Genomic DNA, 20,040 nt, shown 5'->3' with positions numbered 1-20,040 from the left:
TTGAAATTTTTGAAAAAAAGGGGCAGTTTCTACAAGATGGTGGAGATATAGCTGGGTCACCTGTGGTCAAAGGGTGCGTTTCTAGGTAGTTTTAAAAAAATGTACATGTAATGGACACAAATCTTGGTGCTTTTTTTTTATTACTTATTGAACATCTAAAGTAATTCTTTAAGTGGTTGTTTGGTTTAGTAGAGGGGAGTCTTGTTGCTAGTTTTACCAAAGATTAGGTAATGATAGGGCACCCCAGCTCCCCATAATTAAATGGTTACTGTAACCCTATTAAAACCCTTATCCCCTATTAACAGGAAAAGGGAAAAGTGTTGGATCACAGAGGGCTTGACCACTGGGACCCTGCGTGTCACAAGAACAGGGAAGTGAGTCATTGCCTATGGGGGCACAAGAGATCTCCAGCACTCCCATAGACAATAATTGAGTGACTTTACCTATGCAAGACCCACCTCTCCATTCCGACAGGAGAATCGTGTCCCTGTTCTTGAGATTGCTAGTGTCCCAACAGTCTCTCTAACAAACAATTTGACACAAATCACACATCCTGTTGATAGGAGAAAAGTGTTTTAATTTGGCACACTCCTTTAAATTTTTCTTCTAGCAAAAAGGGGGTTGTCTAAAGCAAATGACTACTATGGTGAATAGCTACCATAATTTTCTAATTTTTCAATTTCGTAATTGAAGATATCTTAAATACTAATCGAATACATAGAAGATCAATAATCTAAAATAATTCTGTTATCAAAACAGTACTTTTTAATACTAATGAGACTCACAATCATTAGTAATAAATCTATTATCCAAAAAGCAATTTTACCAAGCATGGCTATAAGAGCAAATAATAGTAAACCCAACACCTATATCCACGGTGTAAAAATGCAAGGAAAGTAAAATAATATGTTGGAGCTCAAAAGTCTACAGATATTGGGATAATAACTTATTTTATATGTATAAAATAACATACATAAATCGGTGGTTCACAGGGCCCTTGTGAAACTATCCCTTAAAAGGGCCACAAATGAAATCACATGAATATTGCACTATGTAGGTATTAAATATAGCCAATACGTAGAATACCACCAATTATAGCACCAATTACCTAGAATACTAGTGGCTATAATTGGTGGTATTCTACGGATTGGCTATGTTCAATACTACACAGTGTAATATTCATGTGATTTTATTTGTGGCTATTTTAAGGGGTAGTTTCACAAGGGCCCTGTGAACCACCTATTTATGTATGTTATTTTATACATATTAAATCAATTATCCCAATATCTATAGACTTGTGAGTTCCAACATATTATTTTACAGCTATTGGAGGATGTTACAAAACTGGTATGACCATCACAATCTTGCTATAGCTCTTCAACCTACCTGCTACCTTCAACCAACCTACATACAAACTAGTTGGGTTATAATTTGTAAGGGGTTGTCTGAGGAACTAACCGCAGTATAGGAGATAAGTGTCTGATTACAGGGACCCCTCCCAGTCTTGTACGGGGCCCAGCTCTCGAGCTGAACTTATTAAATTCCTCTTTGCTCTGGCCCACAGCCCTGGTGATTGGTTGAGTCGGCTGTTACTCCTTCTCATCTCCGAGCACTGAGAAGTTTGATAGATTCAGCACGAGAACCAGGCCCCATAATGGAGATCGCGGGGGGTCCCAGCAGACAAGGGATGACTTTAGTTCCCCAAACTACTCCTTTAATTATTATGCACACACTAGCGTGTACTACTTACCCTAGAATCACATTTCAGTTTCTGTAGAATTTGTGCAATGAAAATGAAAATCAAATCTTAGTAGAACGAAATTTATAAATCACAAACCCGAACTGCCTCTGCCTTCTTGTGGAACATCTCCTCCATGTCTTTTGCAAGTTTTTTGACAAGTTGAAGTCCATCTATCTCTTCTATGGAAACTTCCTTCTCAAATTCTTTATATTTCTGAGGGTGTAAAACAGACAACTGATTAAACATTTATATAAACATGTAGCATCAATAATTTTCAGTAATAATAATAATTATAATAATAAAGATCATCCTAAATAAGATTTTTCCTCCGCGATATAATTGTGAAAGGATAGAACCAGCATCCAAAATAATAACTATGGGGGACATTTCTCATTGTTTGCTTTGATAAGTTCTGAAGGCATTTTTTTTTTCTTTAGTTTTGCTGATGTTCCACACATTTATCGCAGGGGGTTGATAAATTCGGAGCACATAAGCAAAACAAAAAAGTCGCAGCTGAGACTTCAGTGAGACTCTTTAAATTTGCTCACGTACTGGAGTTTTGTATTCCAGGTCAGACCTGGAGCAGACTTGTGACTTTTTGTAAGGGGTTTACAACCTTTTTTTGGCTGCATGTGACTTTCGCACATCATAAATTTGTGACCACTGCAAAGTGAAAACTGAAATTTGCTTTGGTAAGGCTATTTGTAACGTTTGGCTTATCCACAATAGTCACACAAAAAAGTGCTTAGGCATGGTCTAAATACCTTGATAACTGCCCCCCTATATTTCTCCAAGCTTTAATGACTTGCATTAAGTATCTTCCCATTAAAACTTATTGAAGACTGTGTTGGTTTCTTGTAATGGCAAGGAATTCCTTGAATTTACATAAATCCTCATTGACACGGCAAAACCATGCAAGTATGCAAATTACCACCTCTGCGCAATGGAGGCGGGAGACAACTTGTCGAGCTTCCCTGCCTCCATCCTCTTTGCTTAGCCATGCCCACCCATCTTATGACTATTCAGAATTCATAAGTGAAGATTTATGAATATTTACAAGAAGAGTATGCATAGCTGAGAAAAGAGGACAAAGGCAGGGAAGCTCTGCAACCCTTCTCCATTGCGTGGAGGAGGTAATTTGCATACTAGCAACAGGGCTTTTATCTCAGAGAAGGCTGGACCAATTTTAGTAAGTAAAATATCTTTTTACTCAGGTTGGCCTGCACTATAACCCCATGTATTGGGTTTAGTGCGAGTGAACAGGCGGTCAGTTTCCCTTCAATATAGGTGACAAACATTTGTATACTAAGTCATCCCCCCACGATACATTTCCCAACAAATAATGTAATTTGCCAATTGAAAAATCCCACTGACATACATTGAGTCACTGATCAGAACAGTTTTCTAACTTTTTATCCAAAAAACTGTGAAACAAATAATCAGTAGAAAATGTTACGGCACACAGGGCCGAACACAAAAGAACTACAAACTAACCTGTAAAACATTCCCCTGCCTATTAAAGCTTATAAATACAGTCTTCTGTGAATGCAAACTGGTATTGACCCAGATGTGCCTTTAACTGTTTTTCTTTACTTTAATGGGTTTCTAAGAGAAGTTTAATTAATCTGAACTTCTGAGATGAGAACCATCTTGGCTTTAAGCCCATTTACTTTTTCCTGGAGCATACGGATTGGCAATTGATGGTTGCAGGAAAAAAATTGACATTGCAATTAACTTTATCTTGCTCAGCCTAATGTCCATGTGAATAATACGATTAGTCCATATTCAATAGTAAACTTCAGGATTATAAAAACACAGTCTTCCAAAAAGTGCCCCCACAACTTTCCACAGGTGTAACATCAGACAAAATGCATGGCCAGGTGGGATGTTGGTTCTGTAAGAAAAAATACATGTTTTTCTAATACCGTAACATGCTTGAATTACTCCATCCATACTTCAGACAAAATTAATTGTCGGTGTCTCAGGACTAGAAACCTTGCCTGTTTTGTCATAGCTAGAAGCATATTAAGTTAGAAAGTTATAAGTAAGAAACTGTAGTTATAGTTTCCATACTGCTTATGAGTCTTACCATAGTAATTATTAGTCTCCATAGATCACAGTTGGACAGTTCCATGATAAATTTAAATTCTGTTTCTTAAAATATAATATGAACAGAACTAGTTGGTGGTCAATTTAGTACTCATTATGGACCAAGCAGTACATAATGTACCAGGTAGAAAATGGTTCCTATTATAGAAGCACTATATTTTTCCATCAGCCCCTGAGAAGCGAAGTTGAAATAAGTGGATCAAGAATATGTGTAATGTCTAGGAACATTTTGGCTGAGAAGTTCAATGTAGTATTTAGCTAAATTTTACTCTTTCACAATGGGGTTGTTGGTTTCTTGGGAATACCAAGTACAATGAAGAAGATATGTGGGTTTTCACATTTATCATTAGAAATGCAATCATCCTTGGTTTTGGGGACCAACAGTAATATTACATTTTAGTTACGTTTTCAGAGTATACAGTGATATGCCATGAGCAGGAAAGGAGGAAACACAATGTAAATGTTTGGTTTTGTCAATATGTCGGTCCAAAAAATAATATTCCAGAGAAGGAAAAAAAACAAGCTGGGTTAAGGGAGGATCATTTAGCTCAATATGCTATACTAGGACAAAAGACAATAATCTGTGGTGCCTTTAAAAAAATGAGTGACAGTTACCTAAATTTTTTCTAGGTGGGATTGATCAAATACCTACAGCATGAAAATAATTTCCTCTGTAGTATGCAGCCACTAATAAGTACTGGAAGGATTAAGATTTTTTAATAGAGATAATTTACAAATCTTTTTAACTTTATGGCACCAGTTGATTTAAAAAAAAAAAAAAAAAGTTTTCCACCGGAGTACCCGGAGAGACCCCTGAGGAAGTTGCCATTCTCTAGGTAACTGAATGCGTGGGGTTCCTGGTGACCCCATTCTCCTCTATTTTTACTTACCTTGACTCCGGTCTGGGATGCTCATTTCTAACATGGGACTTTAGGATGTGCAAGTATTAGGTCCTTTTTTGCCTCTAGTTTTGTTATTATGATAGTGATCACTGTACCCTACCACTTTACTTATAGGCATTTATAATATATTGTATGGTTATTTGCATTTTGTGTATTGCCCTTTTGCACAAACATTTATGATTGTTCACATACTGTATATAGTTCTATATTTCTTCATACATTAGTATTGGTATATTGTACATCTAGACCGAGCTCTCATTGGTGTGGTCTTTTTTTTAATATTTGAGGACACCTGTCAGTTTAGGTGGGGGGGGTTCATGGCCCCTCCCCTAGGTTGTGTACTGGCTTTAGTAAGCCAGATTTTTTAATGGTTTTAATGTTTTTTGTCATTTATTGATGAATTCCTGTGTGTGTGAATTCCTGTGTGTGTAAAATTGACAATTGATTATTGTTTGGTGTGCTATTGTGATGTCTTTTTCGATTATTTGGATTGCCTTCTTTTTCATCACTGAGTAGCACCCTATCTTATTAGGTTGAGCCCCCTCATTTCTTCTTCTCTGGGCAGATTTCAATGTAAACTAAATGACTGAGCACAGCTTCTAATCTGCAGTTACAACCCCTGCATATCAAATCTGCACAGGATACTGTACATGTGAATACACCCTTAAGCTTATTTTATTGTTGTAATGGCCTCAATTTTATACTACATTATCCTTGCAGATACTGTTAGATTTCTGTTAGAATATAAAAACAAACTGTACTTTGTCTGGAGCTAAAATCCTAGTTGTAAAACTTATATTGTATTATATTATGTATAGGGCTTGGAGCCCCTCCTTGGCTGACATTCCAAGCCCTACACATCAACCAATAAGGGGCTGGGAGGTGAGGACAAGCAAAGAGGCATACCGGGCAATGGCACTTGAGCAGCTCGGCCCCACCTCCTTGACATTAGGCTGAGAAATAAAAAGGCAATTTTTAAGATTGTTAACCTTCATCAGCTCCAGGAAATTGACAGTTTATCTTTATATCTTAGTAGCTATCCAACGGTTCTTCAATGATTATAGAGTGTTTTGTCTTGTTTTATGAAAAGTTTCCAGGCTGAGTTAAAAAAAAAACGCTCAGGTAATTACAACTTGAGACAAACCATTACTGCAACCAGACAAGGAGGCAAGAACCAGGAAGTGATGATCAGTGGTGGCCGGACAGTGTCTGAATGGCAGCAGCAGGAGATGAGGCAGGTGGGTACATTTTTGTTTTTTCAATGTTTTTATTGAGCCCGGCAACATTTAAAGAACAAACAGAATGAAGGACAAGCAAAATGGCGTGCTCAGGCTCTTTGGCGGTGGCACAGTCCTACAAGATGCAGAGGTAGCAATAGTCTCCAGTAGTCTCCAATAGTCTCCAGGTGCCTGTGGAGTCCCACAAACAACTCTGCCAAAAGCAATAATAACATTGCACTGTGGTTTAAGTTATCTTTCTGCTTTTTAGAGGAAGATCCCATGCAACTATATATGCAAAATAAGTTTTAGCTTCATTTTGGCGATTTATGCTTCAAGGAGTCTGATAAATAAACTGATCCATTTATAAGAGATTCACAAGACTCAGTCCGGTAAGAACACTTATATCAAAATCTCACATAAAATGGAATGAAAAATGGAGAATAAGGGTTCTTTAATTCTTCAATGATTCATTTAAGACCCAAACGCCTCAGTTCATCTGCATTCCACTGTTATTATGCCAGTCAAATTGCAATGTCTTGTCAGTGCTTTTGTGATCCATTACAAATTGGGGATGCAATCAGTGAACAATGCAGCAAAATTGCAAAGCCTGTCTGTCACACAGGCCCGAAAGTTTACTCGTTTAACCGGTTTCATGTGTCTATGACAGAGAAGACAGAAGGGGAAAGGTCGAAGACACCTATAAGATTTATAGTAAATGATTAACACAAAAAACCCACACCTTGCTCAAATGTTACTGTGTCTAACGTTACCTTTTTTATTTATTTGAACTGTCAACAATGGGATGAAGAAGGAAAGAGGCAAATTGAACCATAGACCTCTAGTATACACAAAGATAACGCCTCTAGTGGCTCCCTGAGCATTCACTTGATATCACAAAGTACATGACCGCCTGACTGTAAACAAATGCCTCGTGGGTTATGCTCTTTTGTATTCTTGTTGGATGGCCTTAGGACTTTCCTGCAGAGTTTACTTATGTTATAATGTTGACATGTTTTAAGATGTTCGGTATTATGTTTGGAATAGCTGTCCTGCTTGCTTTTTGCTCCTTGCTTGACCCTTGAGGCTCTTGGTTCAACTGAAACACATTAGTGTACGAAGGCAAAGTAAGACACTATATTTTCTGTTCTACTTTGTATACCCATGACAAAATTTAATAAAATTATACTTTGCAAAAAAAAAAAAGAACCATAGAAGTGAAAAGCTCAGCACAAGGTAAATAAAACTCATGTTTTCGAAACCACAAAAACCGTATTGTGAGTTCCTATTTTAAAGATACAGCAAGTGTGATCATTGCTTAGATATAATATTTTTTTATCATGCTTACTTGGGCACTGTCACTTTGAAAAACTTTTGACATGTTTAAGAGACGTTTTGATCAGGGGTCTAAGTATTCAAACTGGGACTGATAGCTAGAACTAGCATAGAGAAGATCATACTAAGCAAGACAGAGCTGGAAGCAGACAGTTCCATACATTGTATTGTGGCTGAGTAAGCTGATTGGCACTGAAGTAATGGGAGGTGAGCTGCAGTAACCCAGCATAGACCCTATAAAATGTACACGTCTGTTTGCTTCTGGCTCCATTTACAGCGTATCTGCTGGTGCCGCAACTCTGACTGGTGGGTGGGCAGGGTGTCAACCCCATTGAACAGATACTGGTGGCCTATCCTAAGGATAGGCCACCAATAGAAAAGTCCTTTAAGAGGATATTTGTATGTCCAGCTCATAGTGTTCAAAATCTGTTCTATAGCATTTAATAAACCAATCAAGAAAAGGGGCCCAAAAACTGCATTGAACCACTGTGAGCTGTAAAACAAAAAACACATTCATTTTAGGCAGAATTTTAGAATAATACTAAATGTTCCAAAAGCTGTCTTCGCGCTGCGGGGGGGTCGGCCACGCCCTCATGACGTCACGGACATGCCCCCTCAATGCAAGTCTATGGGAGGGGGCGTCACCATGATGTTACAAGGGGCGTGGTCGACGTGGCCCCTGAAGTGTGAAAACAGCATTCGGAACATTAAGTACCGAATGCTGGCCAGTGGAGTACCCCTTTAACCCCTTAAGGACTCAGCCCATTTTGGCCTTAAGGACTCAGACAATTTAATTTTTACGTTTTCATTTTTTCCTCCTCGCCTTCTAAAAATCATAACTCTTTTATATTTTCATCCACAGACTAGTATGAGGGCTTGTTTTTTGCGCGACCAGTTGTCCTTTGTAATGACATCACTCATTATATCATAAAATGTATGGTGCAACCAAAAAAACACTATTTTTGTGGGGAAATTAAAACGAAAAACGCAATTTTGCTAATTTTGGAAGGTTTTGTTTTCACGCCGTACAATTTATAGTAAAAATGACATGTGTTCTTTATTCTAAGGGTCAATACGATTAAAATGATACCCATTATTATATACTTTTATATTATTGTTGCGCTTAAAAAAAATCACAAACTTTTTAACCAAATTAGTACGTTTATAATCCCTTTATTTTGATGACCTATAACTTTTTTATTTTTCCGTATAAGCGGCGGTATGGGGGCTCATTTTTTGCGCCATGATCTGTAATTTTTTTTGATACCACATTTGCATATAAAAAACTTTTAATACATTTTTTATAATTTTTTTTTTAATAAAATGTATTAAAAAAGTCGGAATTTTGGACTTTTTTTTTTTTTCGTTCACGCCAATAACCGTACGGGATCATTAACATTTTATTTTAATAGCTCGGACATTTACGCACACGGCGATACCAAATATGTCTATAAAAATTATGTTTTACGCTTTTTGGGGGTAAAATAGGAAAAAACGGACGTTTTACTTTTTTATTGGGGGAGGGGATTTTTCACTTTTTTTAACTTTTACTTTTACATTTTTTTACATTTTTTTTTACACTTGAATAGTCCCCATAGGGGACTATTCATAGCAATACCATGATTGCTAATACTGATCTGTTCTATGTATAGGACATAGAACAGATCAGTATTATCGGTCATCTCCTGCTCTGGTCTGCTCGATCACAGACCAGAGCAGGAGACGCCGGGAGCCGCACGGTGGAAGGAGAGGGGACCTCCGTGCGGCGTTATGAATGATCGGATCCCTGCAGCAGCGCTGCGGGTGATCCGATCATTCATTCAAATCGCGCACTGCCGCAGATGCCGGGATCTGTATTGATCCCGGCACCTGAGGGGTTAATGGTGGACGCCCGCGAGATCGCGGGCGTCGGCCATTGCCGGCGGGTCCCTGGCTGCGATCAGCAGCCGGGATCAGCCGCGCATGACACGGGCATCGCTCCGATGCCCGCGGTTATGCTTAGGACGTAAATGTACGTCCTGGTGCGTTAAGTACCACCGCACCAGGACGTACATTTACGTCCTGCGTCCTTAAGGGGTTAATGGTATTTATACCATTGTAGACATTCATCAAAGTTATTCAATTCTTGTCATGCTTTGGGCTATTATTCCATATCTTACTTAAGAATAAACTCTAGCTGGAATAGCCATGCATGAAAAAAAAATGCTTTAATTTGTATTCTTGTCAGGGAACAATATATTATACAGTATTCTCAATGCAATGATAATCCTAATTGTATGCATTACAATGCAGTCTCTGTCTTTCTACCATCCTAATTATTATCTTACAGCTGAAAGGTTCCCTAAAGGAGCCTTAGAATAATCAACAGTATACACGGACATGTAAGGTTGGATCTCTAATCAGACAATGGGAGAAATTACCATTATATTCAGCTATACATAGCGCTAAGTCTTTTCTCTGGTAATATTAAGTTACTTTACCTGAAGAGGTTTCTGTAGAGTCTGATGGTGATCATAGTCACACTGCATGACTGCGTAATATAGCTTTAGCTTTTAGTATCTGTGTGCCAAGGGGTATTTATGTGTACAGCATTACGACCAGTAAAAAAAAATCCAATGGACTATACAGGTAAAATATTATCCAATATTCTGGGGGATGGGCTGCCATTGGCAATAATGGGTTAATAGAACATTCAGTACTCTATGGATGAAATGTAAAAGCTGTAAACTTTGGTTTCTCATCCATGCCCTCATTCCATGGATGAGAGGCAACACTAATTGTTTATGACAGTGTATAAAAGTAAACTACACGCAGAGGGATCAATATACATAGCCCTGCCTCATCACTGCATACAGTACATAGGAATAATTATACTGTGTATATATCTGCTCCGCACATCAGCCATGATCCTACAATCAGCTCTCCGTGACGCAGTACTGACAGTATGTAAGTCAGAGAACAATAAAATAAACAAATAAATAACAAATCTTATTTTTCATCTCACTTATCATTTATGGGTAATCCTAGGGGTGTGATAGTCTTTGTTTATATACATTTATCATTTGTTTGATAAAACAAAAATATCCTTTTAACTTAAATGGACACTGTCAGATTCAAAAACTTTTTATATGTTGTACATCATGCAAAACATTAACTTTTCTAATATACTTCATAAGAATTTTTTTTCTTTTTTATAGAAATCGTGGCTTATAAAATCATGGCTTGTCCAAGCTGAAGCACAGGCATGGGCAAAGTCCAGTAAGTGAGGATGGGCTAGCACTCCTCTGTGCTCTCTCCTGTCTGATAGGACTCCTCTGTGCTCTCTCCTGTCTGATAGTAACATAGTAACATAATTCATAAGGTAAAAAAAAGACCAGAGTCCATTTAGTTCAACCTTTATCCCTAATGAGTCCCTACTGAGTTGATCCAGAGGAAGGAAAAAACCCTCATACTTGAGGAAAAAAGTTCTTCCCAACTCCAAATATGACAGTCAGAATAAATCTCTGGATCAACATGCAGTCCATAAATATCTAGTACTAAATATCTAGCACTCCTCTGTGCTCTCTCCTGTCTGATAGTACTCCTCTGTGCTCTCTCCTGTCTGATAGCAAACCTCTGTGCTCTCTCCTCTTTGATAGCACTCCTCTGGGTTCTCTCCTGTCTGATAGCACTCCTCTGGGTTCTCTCCTGTCTGATAGCACTCCTCTGTGCTCTCTCCTGTCTGATAGTACTCCTCTGGGTTCTCTCCTGTCTGATAGTACTCCTCTGTGCTCTCTCCTGTCTGATGGTACTCCTCTGGGTTCTCTCCTGTCTGATAGCACTCCTCTGTGCTCTCTCCTGTCTGATAGCACTCCTCTGTGCTCTCTCCTGTCTGATAGCAAACCTCTGTGCTCTCTCCTCTTTGATAGCACTCCTCTGGGTGCTCTCCTGTCTGATAGCACTCCTCTGGGTTCTCTCCTGTCTGATAGCACTCCTCTGTGCTCTCTCCTGTCTGATAGTACTCCTCTGGGTTCTCTCCTGTCTGATAGAACTCCTCAGTGCTCTCTCCTGTCTAATAGTACTCCTCTGTGTTCTCCCGTCTGATAGGACTCCGCTATGCTCTCTTCGGTCTGATAGCTAGTATTGAGCGGCATAGGCCATATTCGAATTCGCGATATTTCACGAATATATGGATGAATATTCGTCATATATTCGCTAAATTCGCATATTCGCGTTTTATTTTCGCATATGTGGAAATTTGCGTATGCGAAAATGAGCATATGCGAAAATTAGCATAAACCAAAATTAACATTAGCAAATATTCGCATATGCGAAAATTCGCACGCCAGTCTCACACAGTAGTATTAGTAGCCTTCTTTACACCACACAAGCTGGAAGCAGAGAGGGGTGATCACTGTGATGTTTACTGTGAAAAAAATAAAAAAATAAACGAATATTCATAATTACGAATATATAGTGCTATATTCGCGAATATTCACGAAATCGCGAATATGCAATATTCGCGAATAAAATTTGCATTGCGAATATTCGCGAGCAACACTAGTGATTACTTTTGCAAGGACTTTCCCTGTATCTAGACTTGTTGCAGATACAGAATAGTAGACTGCTTTGATGTAGGCATGTGGTATGCACGTATGAGGGCAGACAAATGCACTACAGTCCGCTGAAAAATAACTTATTTGTGAACAGCAGCAGGATCCAACAGTGCAGCACCACAAAAAAAAGAAAACAGGGATTAAACCTAAATTGCACTCTGTCCCAGAGTGTTAGGAATGGTGTTCACTGGTTTTTATACAGTCTACACACAATTCTGAGCAGCAGAAGATTTGTGGAGCAAAAAAAGCAGTGAATTGCGCTGATAAATGAAGAGATAAGATGGTTCAGAAAGTTCAGGCAGCTTGTTGATCTGTATGAGGCAGAATAGCTATCTGCCCCTCTCTGATGCAATGCTCAATAACGTGAATAGGAGGTTTATGTATCGTAAGATTCTTCTCACTGAGAACACCAAAGCACTGCACTCCTGTCTTTCCCTAATGCTGATGTGACTAGCAGTTGCAGTGGTACGCTGTGGTATGTGCAATTCACACACATGCATTCCCGTCCTCTCTCTGTACGAGTGCATGCACGAAAAGAAGAGAGGCAAGATGGCTGCCGATTATATAGGGCTGTGACATCACAGGGGTCAATGAATGCTGCATCTCGCATGTGATTCACGGTCATCCCGCCTACCTTCATTCCCGCCGCTGTTTCCTGCCCTCCCATAATCCCCTGCCCCATCTACTGACATGTGGATCTGCCATTTTAGGTCTCCTTTAGCCTGGAACGCTGTAAAATGGAGTTTAATGAAGCAATTTGCGCAATAGAATCGTGGCGATATTCGCATTAGTTGCGAATCAAATTTTTCATGAAATTCGTAACGAATTTGGGTTCGTCAGCTTCGATTCGCTCATCTCTAATCAGCTACTTGCACCTTGTTAACCTTTACAGATCCTCTTTGCTACTCGACACAGGGATATCACCCCCCCCCCCCCACTCCTCCCTTCCCCAAGTTTAATCTACCTTATGTTACTTGTGATGCATTAAAATACCTTCCTATCTTCCACCTTGTTCTAGGGTCTGCGTATGTATATTTTTGTATGTTTAATACTTTCATAAAATATAAATGGTTAAAATCACAGGATTTCTATTTTTGAACACAACAACCCACGTCTTGTAATGCTCCTCCCCTACAGCATTGCCTCTCATCTCCAAAACTGATGACTAGAGATGAGCAAATCGAAGTTGACGAACTCGAATTCGTTACGAATTTCATGAAAAATTCGATTTGCAACGAATGCGAATATCGCCGCGATTCGATTGCGCGAATCGCTTCGTTAAACTTCATTTTACAGTGTTCCAGGCTATTGGAGACCTAAAATGGCAGATCCACGTGTGAGTTCATGGGGCAGGGGATTATGGGAGGGCGGGAAACAGCGGCGGGAATGAAGGTAGGCGGCATGACCCTGAATCACATGTGAGATGCAGCCTATCAGCATTCATTGACCCCTGTGATGTCACAGCTCTATATAATCAGCAGCCATCTTGCTTCTCTTTATTTCGTCTATGCACTCAGATAGAGAGGACGGGACTGCGTATTTGTGAATAGCACATACCACAGCATTACACTGCAACTGCTAGTCACATCAGCATTAGGGAAAGGCAGGAGTGCAGAGTGCTGTGCTGTTACTCTGAGAAGGATCATTGATTGCTAAACCTCCTATTCAAGTTATTGAGCATTGCAGCAGAGAGGGGCCTCATACAGTATTCACCGGCTGTTTTTTTTTTTTAAATACAGAGTTTTTTCTGCCTTTAGTTGCGCATATTACTGCCCTCATCAGTGCATACCACATAGGTACATCCAAGTATTGTACCATTTAGTACCTGTTAATCTGTCAAGGTGCTCCATACTGTCAAAGTCCAAACAATATTAGTCACCGGCTGGTGTTTTTAAAAAATACAGAGTTTTTTCTGCCTATAGTTGCGCATATTACTGCCCTCATCAGTGCATACAACATAGGTAAATCCAAGTATTGTACCATTTAGTACCTGTTAATCTGTCAAGGTGCTCCATACCGTCAAAGTCCAAACAATAGTATTCACCGGCTGGTGTTTTTAAAAAATACAGAGTTTTTTCTGCCTATAATTGCGCATATTACTGCCCTCATCAGTGCATACCGCATAGGTACATCCAAGTATTGTACCATTTAGTACCTGTTAATCTGTCAAGGTGCTCCATACTGTCAAAGTCCAAACAATAGTATTCACCGGCTGGTGTTTTTAAAAAATACAGAGTTTTTTTCTGTGTATAGTTGCGTATATTACTGCCCTCATCAGTGCATACCGCATAGGTACATCCAATTATTGTACCATTTAGTACCTGTTAATCTGTCAAGGTGCTCCATACTGTCAAAGTCCGCTGGTGTTTTTTTAAAAAAAAAACAGAGTTTTTTCTGCGTATAGTTGCGCATATTACTGACCTCATCAGTGCATACCGCATAGGTACATCCAAGTAGTGTACCATCTTTTACCTGTTAATCTGTCAAGGGGCTACATACTGTCAAAGTCCAAGCAATAGTATTCACCGGCTGGTGGTTTTAAAAAATACTGAGTTTTTTCTGTGTATAGTTGCGCTTATTACTGCCCTCATCAGTGCATACCGCATAGGTACATACAAGTAGTGTACCATCTTGTACCTGTTAATCTGTAAAGGGCCTACATACTGTGAAAGGACAGCCATAATTGATCACCTGCTCCTGTTCTAGACAAATACTGTTTAAAGAGTAGTGTAGCGTATTGTAATACCCTCATAAACGCACTAAGTATGTCAGGCAGAGAAGTGCCAGGACGTGCACAGAGGAGTGGCAGAGGTCTAAATACTTCAGGCACAGTTGGCAGCAGACTAGGGGCGAGTGGCAGCAGGAGTCACATTGAGAGGCCTTAGCTCCCGTTATCAGCCAGCGGTCGTGTCTCGACCAGCAACCCATCTGCCGTCATTGATTGGTTAACACGCTCATCCACATCATCACAAGTGACATCTGATACCCCCAGTCAACAGTCGGTGGGTTCCTCAGACACAACCCTCAGTTGGCATGGCCCAGAGCAGTCCCTGTCCTCCCATTGCCTTTGTCCTATGCTGTTCCCTCTCCTAATGAAGTATCTTATGCTATGGGTTCAGCTCCAATATTTACTGAGGATGATCTAATAGAGGACAGTCAGCAGCTACTGGCCAGCCAAGAAGGAGGAGGAGACACGCGTCGCTTGCTCCGTTAGGCGGCCAAGTAGTGATGCGGAGAGTGACGTGGGAGGCGGTGTTGCAAGGGTTCAGGGTCCTGAAGCAGACACTGTTGGGGAACCTGAGGAGGACATCAGTGACGTGCACACACCTGTTGATGATGATGAAGCCGATCACAATTGGGAGACGGGTGCAGAAGGGGCTTCATCATCATCAGGAGAAGAGAGTTGCAGGTTGCTCTTGAGGCAGCAAGGCGATAGCACGGTTGGCAGTCAGCGTGGTGGCAGGAGTGGAAATTCTGGAGCCAAACGTGCCCTGGGGAGACCACCTGCTTTGCGGCAGCCTACCTTTCCGGGAGGTAGTGGAACAGGGGTTCCTGGAGACGGCGCCAGTAGCAGTCAATTAATGCGGACTGTGGGTGGGAAAATCAGCTACTCAGCGGTGTGGCAGTTTTTCATCAGGCATCCGGAGGAGGTTCACGTAGCCACATGCAAGATCTTTCGGCAGAAGGTGAAGCGTGGCCAGGGTCCCAATGTCGGCACCACGGCCCTGCGTCAACACATACTTCGCCACCATAAAGCGGCCTGGGAGAACCGTGGCTTCGATGTAGGGGTCCTGCCTGCTGCATCACCCAGTGGCCATCCGCTCCCTCCTTCATCCAGCCAAGGCTCCAGCACCTCAGCCGAAGGGAGCTGTGTGTCAAACCCTCCTTCTGTCGCTCCTGCTTCTCCCGCTTTTAGTCAGCCATTCCACCAACAATCCATCGGCGAAGCCGTGTCAAAGAGACAACAGTATGCACCCACTCATCCAACGGCACAGAAGTTGAATGTGCTCCTGTCCAAGTTGCTGGTGTTACAGTCCCTCCCTTTTCAAGTGGTGGACTCTGCACCTTTCAGAGAATTGATGGCATGTGCTGAGCCGAGGTGGAGAGTCCCAAGCCGTCATTTCTTTGCAAAGAAGGCAGTACCAGCCCTGCATAATTTTGTACAAGAGAAGGTGGGCCAGTCCTTGAGCCTGTTGGTGTGATCAAAAGTGCACGGCAGCACCGATGTGTGGAGCTGTAACTACGGTCAGGGAAAATACTTGTCTTTTACGGCCCACTGGGTAAATGTGGTTCCTGAACAGCCACAACATCAACTTGGACAGGTCACACCGCTTCCTCCTCCATGCTCTCACTCTCAGGCAGTTGGTCATGTTACAGTTTCAATGCCGCCTCCTCATCCTCCACCGTGTCCTCGGCCTCCACTGCACGTCCAAATCTAGGTGGCCCTCCAGCATACCATGTGTGCAGGGCACGACGGTGTCACACTGTTCTTCACGTGGTTTGCCTTGGCAAAAAGTCTTGGAAACAATGGCCGGTCAGGGCAATGGAGACGTTGCACCTACATCTCACGGCCACATGAGCCCTGTGGGGACTTGTTATATTTGGTCCTTTGTACCCACATGCTGGGGTCCAGGACACTCAAAGTTTGATTTAAATTTCAAATCAAAAAATGATGGCGCTGCTGGGCCTGAGTCTGGGAATTTCAAATTTTCTCATAGGTAGCACCCGCGATCCAAAATCTTTTTGAAACATTTCTAAAATTGTTGTGTTTTTGTGGGGGATTGTGAAGCCCTGCTGTGTACTCGTGCATACAGGCTGTGTCATTCAGGCAATATATGGTTTACTGATGCCGCTGCTGGGCCTGGGTCTGGGAAATTCAAATTTTCTGATAGGTAGCACCCGCTATCCAAAATCTTCAGTTTAAATTTCTTAATTCATCTTTTAATATTAGGGATTGTAAATGCCTACTGCCTACTCATGCTGCTGGCAACTCCACGCTGTGCCATTCATCCACTATATGGTCTCCTCATGCTGCCAACATGTCCATACTGTGTCATTCAGCCACTCTATGGTGTCCTCATGCTGCCAACACCTCCACGCTGTGCCATTCAGCCACTATTGTTACAGCGAGCGTTCTGGTCATTACCTCCGGACCGGAGTGCCCGCTGCTTCTGCCCGCTGTTACTGGGTCCTGGCGTCTCCCGGTCAGATGCGGGTCCCACAGTAGCAGAAACGCGGCTAGCGTGGCGGCTGGTCCCCGCTCACACGCCGCGTCCCTGTCCTCCTTACCAGCTCCTCGCGTGGTGCTCTGTCCTCCCGTGTCCCGGCGTGAGCGGCCCCCCTCTCTAGGGTGCGCGCGCGCCGGCTTCAGTAAATTTAAAGGGCCAGAGCTGGTTCCACACCTTCCACTCGTTCTTCCCTATAAAATGCACCTGCCCCTTCCTGCCCTTGCCGGATCTTTGTGCTTAGTGCCTTTGAGAAAGTGTTCCACACTGTGTAATCTGCCTTGCCTGTTGCCGTACCCTTGCTACCTTCTACTCGCCTTTGAATCCCTGCCGCCTGCCCTGACCTCTGCTACATCCGACTACGCTCCTGCCTGCTCCCTGTGTACCACGCCATATCAGCCACCAGTGAGGTCGAGTTGCTACTTGGGGATACGACCCGGTTGTTACCGCCGCAGTAAGTCCATCCCGCCTTTCCGGCGGGCTCTGGTGAAAACCAGGAACCACTTTCTGAGCTTAAATGTGAGTGCAGGTGCGGTGACCAAGAAAAATAAAATAAAATATATATATGTATATATCTTTTCGTACCATTTTTCAATAATAATGGTTTCTTTTTTTTTTTTTTTATAGAATTACTTAAATAACACCTTTTCCCCAAAAAACGAAGGAAAAAAAGCACAAAAACAGTAAAACTACAACACAATTTCTGTGTAAACTGGACTCTCACCCCTTTGAAAATATCATGTAAAGCAAAAAATATACGTGGACACGCCCACTTTTACAAAACTGACGTGAACGGTGTAAACCGCGGCACAAAGCTCTTTGAAAATGTGTTTGATACTTTTTGCGCCCAAATTTTGGCGCAAAATAGATTTTTTTGTGCCGCAAAATTCTTTGAGAATCTCCCCTCTGTGTGCTTTATAAATATTTATGATTTTACTATTATGCAGAGTTTTGCTCGGTGCACACTGCTGCTCCAGCACTTCTAGCTATGTGAGCAGTGCCGTGGAGGTAGAGAAGGAGTGCACGGTAGAGCCAGGGGGGTGTTTCTACATTTGTGTAAAATTTATCAAAGCACGTGCACAACTTTTGTAAATTTTTGAGCAAGAGTGTTAGACAAGAGGTGTAAAGGGGCAGATCTGTGTCTACAATAGACCCTAATGAGAAATCTCCCCCAATGATTCTATAAACTGGCAGTTGATAAGGAGTATATAGTTTATATACATTTTATGTGTAGAGTTTTTTTTTTATATAATAGGAAAGAAATAAAATAAATTTTTGAAAAGGTTCCCAATCTCAGTTTTCGTCACTCAATAAAAGAGATTTGCACCATTTTATGAACAATATAATTTCAGTTGTATGTATATAAAGTATACAAAAAAGAAGGTTGCAGCAGCAGATCTCTTGGTCAAAAAATAGAGGCTCTTTTTGATCAAAACGTGTCCCCATCCACCACACGGAGGCGGCCTCTTGTCGGATGAGACCCTAACATGCCTAATCCACTCACCTCTGCTGGGCACATGGCCTCTGACATGCAGGATCCTTTTATATTATGCATGTTTTGTATATCAGGGATGTGGAAATCCTATCGCCTGACGCCTGGGACAAGTAGTTTTGGGCGCCGGGCAGGTGAATTGTTCATAGATTTAGCCCTGTATCGGGCTAGCAGGGACAGGCCAACTTCCCCCTTATTTTTCTTTAGTGCAGTCTGTCCTCAAACACAGAAATCCTCCCCAGCCCCGAGTATCAGCGGCGAGTGTATGTATGGTGTATATGTATGGTGTGGGTGTATATGTGATGTGTATATGGTGTGAGTGTATGTGTGATGTGCGTATGGTGTGAGTGTATGTATGGTGTATATGTATGGTGTGAGTGTATGTGTGATGTGTGTATGGTGTGAGTGTATGTGTGATGTGTGTATGGTGTGAGTGTATGTGTGATGTGTGTATGGTGTGAGTGTATATATGATGTGTGTATGATGTCTGTGTATATATGATGTGTGTATGATGTCTGTGTGTATGATGTCTGTGTATATATGATGTGTGTATGATGTCTGTGTATATATGATGTGTGTATGATGTCTGTGTATATATCATGTGTGTATGATGTCTGTGTATATATCATGTGTGTATGATATCTGTGTATGTGTGTGTATATAATGTATGATGGGGGGGGCAGCAGCGGGTGTATGTATGATGTGTGCATATGTATGGTGTATATGTATGGTTTGAGTGTATGTGTGATGTGTGTACGATGTGTGTGTGTATGTAATGTATGATGGGGGCAGCGGCGGGTGTATGTATGTATGATGTGTCTGTATGTATGATGTATGTATGTAATGTATGATATAGGGGGCAGTGGCCGGTATATGTATATGTGTATGTATGATCTGTGTATGCATGTATGTTTTGTACAGGGGCGGACTGACAAGTGCTGCTGCCAGTTGTGCAAATTTATTAAAATTTATTTTTAGTGGTTTCTGGCCACCCGCACTAAATTGGCACCCCCAGAATCCCCCCCCTTCATACTCGCCCACCGACCAAGAGCCCCACGGATGCACACAAACACACCCGAACCAAAACTACAACTCCCAGCATGTTGCACCATAACCTAAACTGTAGAACTATAAAGTGTAACATGCTGGGAGTTGTAGTTTTGGTTCGGGTCAGCTGCAGAGCCATAGGCTGTATCAGGGCATGCTGGGTGTTGTAGTTACTAACTGCAATTCCCAGTATTCCTTGACACAGCCTAGTGCTCTGCAGCTGACACGGAACAAAACTACAACTCCCAGCATGTTACACAATAACCTTAACTGTACTACTATACAGTGCAACATGCTACAACACCCACACAACCATAGGCTGCATCAGGGCATGCTGGGAGTTGTAGTTATCTAGTAACTAAATGCAACTTCCAGCA

General features: G+C 41.5%; 1 protein-coding gene across 1 annotated transcript in view; it reads right to left on the bottom strand.

The window, feature by feature from the left end:
- Nucleotides 1–20,040, bottom strand: part of CACNA2D3 (calcium voltage-gated channel auxiliary subunit alpha2delta 3) — a 1,201,789-nt gene that overhangs the window by 892,545 nt on the left and 289,204 nt on the right. The window contains exon 3 of the mRNA XM_056524384.1: nucleotides 1,838–1,954. Coding sequence (XP_056380359.1) covers nucleotides 1,838–1,954 — 117 coding nt within the window. The remainder of the gene's footprint in view (nucleotides 1–1,837; nucleotides 1,955–20,040) is intronic.

Source organism: Hyla sarda, chromosome 6, assembly GCF_029499605.1.
Source record: "Hyla sarda isolate aHylSar1 chromosome 6, aHylSar1.hap1, whole genome shotgun sequence".
NCBI lineage: Eukaryota > Metazoa > Chordata > Amphibia > Anura > Hylidae > Hyla > Hyla sarda.
This window is presented reverse-complemented; position numbering and strand designations above follow the sequence as displayed.